The sequence below is a fragment of the Hakea prostrata genome, chromosome 10 (genome assembly GCF_041222555.1).
Source record: "Hakea prostrata isolate BN-2017 chromosome 10, UWA_Hpros_2, whole genome shotgun sequence".
NCBI lineage: Eukaryota > Viridiplantae > Streptophyta > Magnoliopsida > Proteales > Proteaceae > Hakea > Hakea prostrata.
The window spans coordinates 4,788,764-4,802,118 of record NC_142609.1 but is presented as its reverse complement, the minus strand read 5'-3'; the positions used below and the strand labels follow the sequence as shown (position 1 = coordinate 4,802,118).

The window sequence follows — 13,355 nt, the reverse complement described above, 5'->3', positions numbered from 1 at the left end:
AGTACATGATCATCAGATCTGCAGCATATTTTTCTTCACCAATTCTCTGGTGATTCTCATTCGAAGTTGCCAGCATACCAACAGCCTATATAAACTTTTGGTGGTCCAAAAACCAAAGTAAAGAAGAATGGGAGTGGTAGTTTCAACCTTTACAGGATTCTTTTCTGTTTTCTTTCTCCTTCTAAAAAATGCTAAGACTGGCCCTTGACTGCCCTGTATTTAGAATTATCTGAGAGATAAAGTTGACATATCTCATCCATGATCCCGTAATAGGCAGGTCAAGGGATGATTCAGTGTAAACCCTAGGCTGTGGTTGGGGTGCAAGGAAAAAGAAGAAAAAAAAGTAAATATAATATACAAGAAATAAAAAGACAGTAGTGATTGGTTCAGTCAAATTTTTTTTTCTTTCTTTCTTCTTCTTCTCGCCTCCCTCCATGTGAGGCTGAAGCACTTGTCCTTCTGCAGAGGGTGGTAAACTGGTAGAACAGAGAGAAAAGGAAACAATTAGATAAAATTAATAATGATTAGTTTGTCTTACCCAAAGAAAAAACTTGACTAGTCCCCCCCACCCCCGGACACACACAAAAAAAAAACACTTTTCTCTCTCCCCTCTTGCTTTTCAAAAATATGGGTGATCATCTCACTGGTGTCATTCCTTTGAGCTTGAAAGTTTTTAACTCTTGGATCTGTGATATCACCACCTTGTACTTAAATCTGTAGGTATGTTGTCTGTGTTGTTGCACTCATTGATGGATGGAAAGGTATGGTTTGCTAAAAAAAATAGAGAAATATGAATATCTTGATGAATAATACAGGGGAGAGGGAAAAAAGAAGAATGATCATTTGTGTCATCATTACCTGTTGTCTTATAATATCCTTTCTTTTCCCATCCATTTCTTGCCAACCAACCATACCTGAAATGTGGAATTCTACGAACAGAAAGCATCTAATGTTTGAACCTCTCTTAAAGGGCATGATCTGCTGCATAGCTTGAAACACCCAATTAAGAGCAGAAAGTTAGATACTTCCAGCAAGTATGTTCAGAATCTTCAATGCGTCTCATTGAGATAAAGCTCAAGTGTTATTCTTCATTTGTTACAGAAACCAGAAACTTGAAATTGTTCCCTCATTTCTGACAAATAAGGGCCTTTGGCATAGTAACACAGACGGTAGCATAGACCTTCCTAGCTTGTGAGGCTGACATTTTTTATGGAAGCCATCTCTGTAACCTGTGCGATTAGAAGTCTCTGTGGGTTGCTCTCTATATAAGCCTTTGGGTCCCCATGGATGAGTTGAAAATTATTTTCAAGTAATCAGACTGTCAAGTGTCACTTGTTTCATTATCCCAACGTATGTTCCAAGTTTTTAGCTAATGGTTGGTGTCCATTTGGGCTGTCTGAGATCTGTTGGTATGGAATGCTTTTCCTTTGACTTCCATCAGGTAGAAATGTGGAAACCAGTGAAGGGCTTCGACTTACTGTTCATGAATTGGGGGTGGGGCAATCTCTGTTCTCAGTTCTCATTTTTTTTTAAAGAGAATGTTTCTAAAATTTCCCCTACCATGCTGAAACATGTTCTGTAGTATGGAGAAAACGCTAATCAACAAGCATTCCTGTCTCAACTGAATTTAGAGTAGTTTTTTTATTATTTTTTATTAAACTTTCAAAGACCTAGGATGTTGACCAATGGCTTACTTAACGGACTATACTTATTATCTCCCAAACTCTATTTCACTTGATTCTTTAAAGAGAGATCTAAAAATGATAATTCTCAACTCCAACTAAACATGCACCAATCTAGCTAGAAGTGTTTTAGCTATATTGACAACAACGATCACCACCATAACTTAGCCACATTGCTCAATTTAGACACACAAATTGGGAATTGTTATTGAATGATAATAAGTAATATGCACTGAAACTTATGGATTGTGGAATATAAATGAATCAATTTTGGATTTTGTAACTGTTTTTGAATATTAGAACCATGTACTCAATAAAAAAGCTCCCCAATTTACAAGACCATAATGTTGGTTTTTCAAAAAATATTGGCAGCGAGAACTTATTTTCACTGATACTCCTTTAATGTTCATATTGGTCTTGATCCATACAGATATGCTATAATTTCAAACGGATCCATCCCCGGTGACACTTGTTTTTTTCTTTTTGGTAGGGGGAGGGAGGGTTGTAGAGAGTAGATCTAACAATGTTCTAGTGGTAAGAGGTCTCAAACACCTGAAGAAAACAAGATTCTGGCACAACAGATTCACAAGATCTGGAGCTAAATTCATATTTTCTGCATAAAACTGAATAGGGAGAGAAGTTGTATCCAATCCAAATCGTTTCTGACCTAAAAGAAAGCTCAAAATTCCATCGGACCAACAAATAAATAATCATTAGTCAATAGAACAAACAAAATGAATCAAACTGTATTATCTTTCCTGTTTGGTGAAGAATCAAACTGTCCTATCTACATCTATATACATCACAATATGACACCAACTTCAACAGGTAAAGCCCCACACTGACTCAAACCAAAAAATGTACCTAAATAAATGGCCTTGGCTGGTTAGCATACCTAAATATTAATCTCATTGTCTCTGGTGTGTGTCATTGTTGTTCACTGATCTTCCCTCTAGCAATTGATTCCACATTGTTGAATGTCAGGGCCAATCACCTTGGTGACAAAGGGATCCATCCGAACCCATAACAAAGAGAATATGGATGCAAGAAGAAATGACCACACAACCACGACTGTAGGTATTCTGTTGTGGCGTCCCATTAAACCCCTGAGGAAAGGGTACAGATGAACTATCACCCAGAAGGCAAAGAACAGTTTCCCAAATAATTGACCCCATGAATGGTACTCACTGTTGAGGGCATAGGAGATGCCAGCTATCACCCCAACCAGATTGACGATGAGAAGAGTCGTCGGTGGAATGAGGAGAGTCGTCCATTTGAACATGTAGAGCTCAAAAAATTTCCCATCCTCATCAGATGCCTTGGAAGTTACAGTGAAATTGGTCTCAATGCCAGCAAGGACTTTCAACAACCCTTGGAAGACTGCAAAAAGATGAGCTGAAACACCTCCAATAACCCAGAACTGTTCATTTCTCCACCATTCATCAATGCTAACACCACTCCACCTCATCTCCAAAATACCAGTGGCAAAGATGGAAACAAAGAGTGATATAAACCAGATACAGTCAATGTTACTAATCTGCAAACAAAAGTAACCAAACCACAATGTCATGAGAAAGGCCAAGGATCTTTAACAGAAAAACTGGTTTCTCAAATGGGTAAAAGGAATGCTGTAGCTACCGTTGGAATGATGAATTTTCCAGTAAGTAGACAAACTGCTGGCAGTGTACAATATGCAAGAAGAGGAATAGCAGTGATTGGGTAAATTGTGGTGTTAATGTATGCAAATCTCTCGAGCCATTTAAGCCTTCCACTGCAACCATACCAGATGGGGCAGTGTCTACTGAAAAGAATTTCAATAGAACCTAATGCCCATCGAAGTACTTGATTGAGACGATCTGACAGGTTAATGGGAGCAGATCCTTTGAAGGCTGGTCGATTGGGCATGCAGTAGATTGATCGCCAGCCACGGGCATGCATCTTGAATCCTGTAAGAATATCTTCTGTCACAGACCCATAAATCCATCCAATCTGCAGAAGAAAAATGAAACACATGTGTCATTTAAGCTCTCAAGAAAATGAAAATGCAGTACTGCACCGTTCCTAGTTTGCCAAATTTAAGTCAACAGGACAAAAACTAGATGTATATTTCAAATGAAGCTTGACAACCACAAACCAGCCACCCACCATGATACAGATTTAATGACCTATAACCACTTGAAATAAACCAAGTGTCTTACCGGTTGAATTACCCATTCCAGTCAGGTGGGTGTGAATAATTTCAGCGTTGGTCTACAAAGTCAATAAATCCAAGGTGGATTCTTGTTACAGCGTAGCAATGCAAATCTTAAGTGAGAACCATTAAGGAGAACAACGTGAAATGAGAGATACCATCATACCTCTTTTCCCCATTCCGTCTTATCCTCATATCCACAACTAATAACATGAACAGCTTCTTTAAGGATAAAAGCAGGAGTAGCAGATTCAGGAACACCATGTTCCAAAAGCGTAGAGGCAACAAAGACATCTGACTGACCAAATCTTTTCTCAAGGCTCATCTGCGACATGACCATGGACCTCTCATCATCAAATCCATCACCTATATAGGATAACACATACAGAAGTGTCAGGGTAATGTCTAACATGGCTGTGTATCTATTCAATATAAAGCAGCTCCAGAATGGTGGTTCACAATTTAGGGCCAGTGAAAACCAAAATAAGCTTCCATCTACCAGCATTTAGAATCCTATTTTTGTGGTAAACATTACTAGAAACATTAAAAAAAAAAAAAATGAATTCATTGCTGTAACATCTAAGAAAATGGAATATCCATTCTTCACATTGTTGAACTGGAAGAATAGGAAAAAGATAAACAAACACCATTCATCCCATCAAGTTCAGTCATTTAAAAGCAGTAGAGTGAACTATACCTTCTACTCCCTCAGCTAGACTGAATATTGGCACAGTAGGGCCAACATGACCACTAGATCTCGAGCCCTTTTTCCGTGATCCACCACAGCATAAAGACAAGAAACCAACCTTTTTATGCTTGGGCTTAAGTGGAGGTTCATAACCATATAAAGCAGTTCGGTTGAAGACACATCCAGTACCCACGTAAACAGGCCCTTGGATGCCATCTAAGCCTCTTAGGTTTATCTAAAATTCATGAGAAACAAAGAAAATCAGAATGTCTTGGCAAAAAGAAAACAGTTTATTACTTCATGCCACAAATATTCCCACGAGATTAAGAAGACGCATCTCAGCATAATGCACACACACATAGGCAGAAACATCCAATGACACTATAAAAAGAGGGAAGAGTGAGACAGTGAACAATGAGTTCTCAAAAGGATAACTGAACTTACATCAAAGAAGACAGTATTGCGGTTGGCATATCGATCACTGTTATCAATACCATCAAACCTCTGGGGAAACTGAACATAACAGACTTGGTTCCCAATGTCTGGATCCATCATAAAGCACATAGATTCCCTTAAAGCCTTACTGTTGTTTATGTAGTGGTCACAATCCAGATTCAACAAGAAGGGACCATTGGTGAGGACTGCTGATGCACGAACCTGACAGAAAGTTGTATCAACTATTAGCACCAAGGCCCACATAGCCGGTTGCAAGGCAGATAGACAACCCTAGGCATTGGAAGGAAAAATCAAGGAAGTACCAACAAAGCACATGGCAATGCTTAGGTGACCAAGGAGCCATTCTAGAAAAAGGGCACCTAGGCGGCAACTTGACAACTATGATGCCTAGCATGGATAAGCATTGATTTTATTTATTTGAAGACTTACAAGGGCATTCATTGCACCAGCCTTCTTGTGATGTTGAAAGCCTGGAAGCTTCTCACGAGACACATATACCAACCGTGGCAATTCATTACCCTCACTGTCAAGTTCCCCATTATGGCCTAAGAAAACCTGTGATGGTGAGACACATTCATATCAAGTATAAAAGAATATTGGTGATGGGAAGCAGAAAATGCTAATGGGAAGCATAAATATAAGCAGTTTCTATGTACCAAAAAAAGTATAAGCATTTTCAATGCAAATTTTCATAAGTTGAACCCCAAGAACCATGAAAGATGTACATTACAAGAATATATAACAAGTTAATATCAAAATGGAATGCATATAATAGATAGCAATAACAAGCCCTAGATATATGCAATATAGTGAACATGATCCAAAAATACAAGGAACATGTGATCAACCATGTGCAACACTGTAAAAAGACCTGGCATATTACAAACCTGTATCATTCCTGGATGATCTCTAGTGTTGTTTCCAGGCCATGGAGTGCTATTTTGAATCAACCATCCTTGTGCAGGTTTTTTTGTTTCTTTCGCAACAAGCCTATTGATACGAACTTTGAATTCTTCATACTCTCTCTGCAACATCAACAAAGAAGCATCAGCATTAAGTATCCAGAGGGTGGGAGATCAAGGGACAGAGAAAACTTTTAGATGAAATACTAGTTAGTCTACCTTCATGGCTCTACGATCCTTGACAAAGAGAGGCTGAACTTTATCTTTCATATAGTTAACCTTTTGTGCAAAATACCATTCTGGTGCCCTGGGTTCAATGTTGTACTTCTTGCAGAAAGGGACCCATTTCCTTGCAAACTCAGCTGTCTCAGACAAAGCTTCATATGTTAGCATGGCAGCTCCATCATCGGATACATAGCAAGAAACCTTGTCGACTGGGTAGTCAACCGCAAGAATAGACAGGACAGTATTTGCTGTAACAAGAGGAGGCTCCTTTAGAGGGTCAACAGTACTGACAAAAACATCAACAGCAGCCAATTGGGATGGCTCTCCTTCTCGTTCATATCTGTCATCCATAATTGAATCAGAACTCTACAAACAAAACTGGATTAGAGGCATATCATATAGCAAACTATGGGAAATCTAGAATCATAAAACTATGCCAACTTAAGCATTTAATATAAAAACAATGAGGAAAACGGAAAGTATCCTTTACCTCAGAGAAAGCCTGTCAAGATATGTCTCGCGGTTCACCGGAAACCATTTAGGGAACTGATCTAATATCCATGATAACGCAAACCAAATTTCACAAATTACAGATGTGAGCCACAAAGCATAAGCATTGGGCACTGGATTTGTTATACGGTAGTGGAAGAAAATGCAGAGGATAAAAAGCCGTAGAACGATGACCATTCTATAAGGGTTTATCCTAGACGAAGGAATATAAACTTTCCTTGATAGAGGCTGACAAGTTTCATCATTCCTGCATCAAAAGGAGGTCACACTAATTAATGCACTTTTTGGTTCCCAGTTAAGTGAGAATATACGAGCTCAGAAAGTTTCAGGAACCATATAGATGGGTTAAGAATGATATATAAACTTTTCTTGCGACTGGTAACCCCAGAACTCTCATAACCTTTCTAAAGAAGAAGATCTATCCAAGAACAAGCAGAAATTGATTTAATGGTGGCTGTTTAATTCATGTTTGGTATCACTCGATTTTCCAGGGTGTTTCTTCTTCAAAGCACTTTGACTCTTTTCAAAAACAACAGTTGAAATAATACTGACAGAATGAGAAAGTGATTTGCATACAAGAAACCATCCTGTAAGAGAAAAATGTAAAAGAGTATGAAATAAATTTGTGCCAAAGACTATTCAGGTCAGAATTGTGCCAAAGGATTGAAAAGAACCCTTATTATCACTCAGAAGATGTAGGATTTTTCTTTTTTGGTCATCATAGGTCAGTCACAAGGACTGGGGACCCATAGGCCCATGGGAAGGGACCCGGGGGGGGGGGGGTGTGGAGGGGCAGAGGTTCAAACCCAAGACCTTCTTGGTCGTACTACCTCTGCAACAGAGGGTGCTACCATCGTGCTAGAAGCACATCCACAAAGATGTGGGATTAAATCATTAAATGCATCCAACATTAGACACTCACAAGATACCATCAAAGAGAACAGTACGGTCCAAAACATTAGGTAATTACTGGTGATGCTTAGACTCTTTTATGAGGACAAATTATATGCAACATCATTGAAACTCGGACTACTAGAGCCATTTTATGTTTATCCTTTCTCATCACCACTTTCCTTCTTACTTGACATCTGAAACTCGGACTATTAGAGCCATTATATGTTTATCCTTTCTCATCACCACTTTCCTTCTTACTTGACATCTGGGACAAATTATTATGAATAGAACCTTTTTCTATAGTAAATTCTGATCATGCAAAGATAATAGTCTATGTTTGTACTTCCAACCCTAGGATAGAAAACCAAAACTCAGAAAGGAATCAAGATAGCCAGAGTAATCAATGAAGAGGCAAAACTCACAGAAAAGCATCTTCCTTAACAACATCAGTGTCAGTATCAATATCTACAATTCCTCTCCATTCAGAAGAGAAATGGCCAGTGCTCATTGGGCCTACATTCTTCTCTTGCTTCATCTTCCAGCCCTTAACTCTCTCTTTCCAAGCAACACTTCCATATCCTTGTACAAACTCCCTCGACAGATTATCTGTGAAGAATAATATATTTATGAGCCACCAAATAAAAAACACTGAATTCAAACAAGAGATACAGATTTATTACATGAACCACAATCACCATTGAAACAGCACCACCAAAATAAAAAAAGACTGAATTATTAAACAAGAGATATAGATATAGTACGAGATTGATTTATGTCAACTGAGTAAGGGAGAGGATGCACACGGCTCCTCCCACCACCACCACCACCAAGAGATGCCTTAGAAAGCTCTCCCAAAGCCTAAAAAGTATAGGAGGGGTAAAAGGTTAATTATCAAGTATATTTTTACATCAAGAAGTGAGGGGAGAACAGCATATGCAATACTTGACCTACCGCCCTGCAACTCACGACCAATGGCATATGGTTTACGGCGACCTCTGTATCATAGTTCGGAGCACCAACATCATCCCCTCTGCCATAGGTCAGCTGACGATTCAGCATGCATTCAGCAGTCTTCTGCTTCTGATCTTGACTCCCAGACAAATAATTGATATTATCGGCCACATCATCAACATCACCATCATCTGCTTCAACACCATGAATAGGAGGGCTTCCTGCAAGTGCATAAAAGAAATAAAACTCACAATTCCATATTAATTCAAGTCCATATTACAGAGCTAGAAAGCATGTAGAAGCTAATATGAAATAAACCTTTGTGTCTCATATATCTAGTCTTGCACTGGGGGCAACACTGAGTTCCCTCTTTCCTCTCATACTCATAGCAAGCCCTGCAAAGAGGATATGCACAAATATTGCAAGCTACGAAAAGATCACCATCCATAGTCGTGCCCACTTCCTCAGTACATACCCGGCAACCCTGATAACCGTGGTGCTTTGAAGGCTTTGACTGATTTAAGGAGAGAAAAAAAGAATCAGAAACCCCAGGGAAATGAAGTATGCACTTCAAGAATTACATGCTAGCTTACCACTTATCACAGACTCTGACCAAAAATAAACACTGGGGGAACATACAACAAAAAATGAAGAGGATATTGGAATGCAATTGATGTGCAATTTAGATATACTTAGTTAACCAGAAAAGAAAGTGAAAGGGGAAAAAAGAAACATAAGGTGACGGACAATTGATTGCTCATCAAGAAGGTATGGAACACCGTTATGTTTACATTGAGCATATAGAGAAGTTCACATGAAATTGGACACTACCCAGAGATCAGAGGAAAGATTTTGAATGCCAACTCTTACCTCTCCTTCCATCAACATCTGGTTATTTACAACGACAGAGAAAGATGGCTTGATATGATATGCCTGCTTAGATCTTAGCTAAACCAATAGCAAATGCCACAAATTGACATCTCAAGAAAGCGCAATTCCTCTTTCTCCATATGCAAAGCAGGGTTCTTCTGCTTTTGCTTGTCCACCTCCACTTGGAAAACAGATCTTCAATAAATGCTTCAAATACAATTCATAAAAACCTTGACAGGGGGGAAAAATTGTCAATAAATCTTCTCTCACAGTAACTTACAGATATTTTAGTTTACCACAGTTCACTGATGACAAACATAGATTTAAAACAATAAGATCTGCTCCAGTTTCTTAAAAGCACTACATTTCATTCTTTAAAATCATAATTTACCCGAATCAGACCAAATGCCAAACTTCTAAATAAAGCTTTAAAATTAAAAAGCCAACATAAATGCAAATCCTCACCTTGAATTGAAGAATGATAGAGACAATCGCCAAAGATGAAGAAGAGGTCTATTGAACCAAGAACCCATATGTCATATGTTGCTCCAGAGCTCCCAGACCTCCCTCCCTCTCCGTCTCTCTCTATCGTTTCAAGAACAAAGAGCCCTCATAAGGAAGAAATGGCAAGAAAGTGATGGAACAATGATCAAAAGTAGCTGGAATTGATGTCTAAATATCCGACCGACAGTGATACGAAGAAATTAATACAATTCCAACATTTCCCTCATTGTTTTCTCTGATCTCCGAATTTATAAACCAGGATAAAGGCATGAAATGTGATTGAAAGAGAGAATATTAAACACATTCATTGTGTCAGACCGTGGAGTTCTAACATCTGAACAAGATTTCACATTTTTCTCTTTTTCTTTGTTTAAATTTCAATTTAATTTATTTTTCGGTGACTTTTTACAGAGCTCGAAAATGAAGAAGTTGGAAGAGAACGACTGAACTGAAGCAAGGAAACAACTGACGAGTGCGAAGGGAGAGTAACCCTAACTAACTATTGCTGAGCTGGCATCTGTAGTTCCTGGAAAGGGTGGAAATGAAGTGTGTCAGCAGGTGCCTTTTGGGTAATTTACCAAATCTGTCCAAGTTCTTTTATTTCCTGACTTTAGTGTCCCCACTCTTTCAGTTAACAAGAGTGGCTCTAATGAATTAGTTAACCAGGTTGAGGATTGTTGACGAGTCCGGATCATCTCCCCAGATAGGAATCACAGAGGCTATTGACCACAACTTACGGGAGGCCCACAAGATTAAGGTGATGGTTTTTTTTTTTTTTTTACTTGTGGGCCCCACATAGTTTATGGTTGTAAAGTCATGGAGAAGCACAAAATGCTTTTGTCACGGGAAATGATCCACACTCTGTTGAAGGGATGTAAATGGATAACTGAAAATTTTAAATTTGTATTCAAAATCGCTCAGGAGTATCCGAATTTTTCAATTATCAATAAAATGCAAATATAGTAATACCCCTTTTGAATCAATTATTAGCTTCCGACTAAATTATCCGAGTAAGTTACTTTTGTTGAATTTGTTTTCTTTAGCATGAGGTGCTATAATCAAGGTTTAAAGTATCGGTATTGAGTATCGTATCGGTCAGGTGATTTTAAGAGACGTATAGTCCTATATCGAGTATTGTATCGCTCTGACTAATGTATTTTAACATAATTCAATAGAAAGATGTATCGAGGTGTATTGTATCACTTGAGTCAAATATGGATACGTAGAGGCTAGTATCGTATGGTATCGTGGGATACTTTAAACCTTGGCTATAATCAAGCAAATTATACATTTGTTTCATGAAATAAAGAGTCAAGTGGTTGAACAAGTCATCTTTTTTAAAAAGAGTGATCATGGTTTGTTGAGTTGGGTTTTGGGGAGCAAGGAGAAAGGGAAGGGGAGAGATGAGAAACAGAGCCAAACGCTACCTTCAAGTGAACAATCTTTAGGGAATGAAGGAGCAATAAAAGTGGGAAATGAGCATACTAATCAGATGCAAACCCTATCATCATAATCTTTTTCTAATTTAACCAATTTTTTTTGGGTACACTATTTTGTAACCAACCAAAGACCTTTTATAATTAGTTACATTTTAACAATCATGAAAGGAAAGGCAAATTGAATGTGGACTTGGAATTGAGAGATCTATTGTGTTTTGTAAGCCTCAAAGGGGGAAAAAGTTAAGATAAATAAGGTGTCTAAGCCAACTTATGCATAACTTTGATTAGTCCTTATGGGCAAAAATATTTTACTTTTTAATATTGAGGCTAGATCAAATTCTTGTTTGAAAATCTCGAAACTATCATCATACATTGACAAAATCCGTTAGCTCAATTGCATTCAATGAATTACATCAACGCATTTTGAGACATGTAAGAACTATTTTCATACAAGAACCTGATATGCTTTTCTTCAACCTTGCCATAGCACACCCTTGCCCATGAAGTTGTTCATAATTAGAGTATCATTGTGATGACTAGATCATCAATAAAGATTTTAATGAAATAAGGTGATTTGATTTTCCTTTCTTTTGTTTTTTTTTTTTTTTTGGGGGGGGGGGACTTTGGAGTGAATCTTTGTAAAGGTGCTTTTTTGTTGAAACTTAACTAATCATAACTAATAGTGAGAAATGATTATCCTATGGTATATTAGCATTCTTTATGTCTATCTCTATCTTCATCCCATTTGAAATGATTCTCTTACCCTTCAAAGGGAGGAAGAGAGAGAGAGATGAGGCACTAAGTCACTAACATACTTATGTGCATTGTGCTAATTGAGTCTTCTCCTTAAAGTTAATTTCACTCTTTTAATGACATTTGTTTGTATTTGAAGAAGAAAATAAGGAACATCCTTCAAAAGTTTAGTCAAGAGATGAAACATTAGAACTCCTTTTCTAAATACAATGTACTTGAAGAAGTCTTAACTTAAATGGTAGTTGCAACTATGGAGATGTAGTTAGCATTTAGATCTTTGTGAGTTGGGTTACTAATTGTTTCCTCTGTTAATCTCAAAATAAAATTGATTGTCTCACTATTTTCCTCTTGTGAATGGTCTTAAGAGCATGAAAAGTCAAACTCAACACCTCATATTCTTAGGGTGATGGTTCCTTAGCAACTCAATTACCCTTGGCACCCCCTTGGAATTCTTAACCATGTGCTTGGAGGAGTCCGGATCAGCACCCCATTAGGGGAGCACAGAGTGCTCTCCGATGGCTTTTCCACCACAGAACATGTGGGTCCACAGGTTAAAAAAAATAAAACATAAAAATTTAAAAAAAAAAAAAAAAACCATCATTCAACCCTTGTGGGCCCCACATGTTCTATGGTGGAAAAGCCATTGGGGAGCACCCTGATGGGGTGCTGATCCAAATTCTGCTTGGAGCTAGGGTGGTCAATTCTTTGGGCATCCCCAAAGTTTGCCCCCTCTCCAAAACTTCATCAATTCCAAAGCTTGGTCCCCACCCCCCAAAAAAAAAAACCTTCCCCAGCTAGATCTTATCTGGTCTCTTCTCCCCTCCCCCCCCCCTCCCCCCTCACCCCTCTCGAGCCTGCACTTTTGGCTCCCTTCTAACAATTCGGTCTTTTCCACCACCCTTGCTTGGAATCTTTTTTGCACTCTCCCCTTAGGTCCCCTAGCTAAGCTCACTTGGTTTAAAGGCTATAATCCCTTGCCATGCCTTCATTGTCTGACAAGCCTTCTCCAATGTCTCCTAACCCAAACCTTCCTAATCCACCATTCTATTCAAACCAACCCATCTTGCATCTTTTGCTATGATGGTGAAACTACCCCCAAATCCTCTTTGCTTGCCCGTTCACTATTTCCATTTTGGATCCTTTCCCTTTCCTCTATTTAGCCTAGATCTAGGTGTCCTTAGTCCCTAAACATTGAGATCACTGACACTATAGAGAATCTTTTCCTTGGGGCTTGTATCTCAGACATTTGGATGAAAAACAACTTCCATAGAGGACTACCAATTCTCAATC

The 13,355-nt window shown here is 38.4% G+C and overlaps 1 protein-coding gene across 1 annotated transcript; it reads right to left on the bottom strand.

The window, feature by feature from the left end:
- Positions 1-2,493: 2,493 nt before the first annotated feature.
- Positions 2,494-9,381, bottom strand: LOC149001633 (cellulose synthase A catalytic subunit 3 [UDP-forming]-like). Its single transcript, XM_089137108.1, has 14 exons — positions 9,370-9,381; positions 8,818-9,013; positions 8,500-8,720; positions 8,310-8,406; positions 7,971-8,154; positions 6,635-6,901; positions 6,139-6,484; positions 5,905-6,042; positions 5,447-5,572; positions 5,006-5,218; positions 4,571-4,796; positions 4,040-4,239; positions 3,321-3,671; positions 2,494-3,219 (listed from the first exon to the last, which is right to left on the bottom strand). Exons 1-14 carry the CDS (start codon positions 9,379-9,381, stop codon positions 2,635-2,637), a joined length of 3,162 nt encoding a protein of 1,053 aa, XP_088993234.1. The 3' UTR covers positions 2,494-2,634.
- Positions 9,382-13,355: the final 3,974 nt, after the last annotated feature.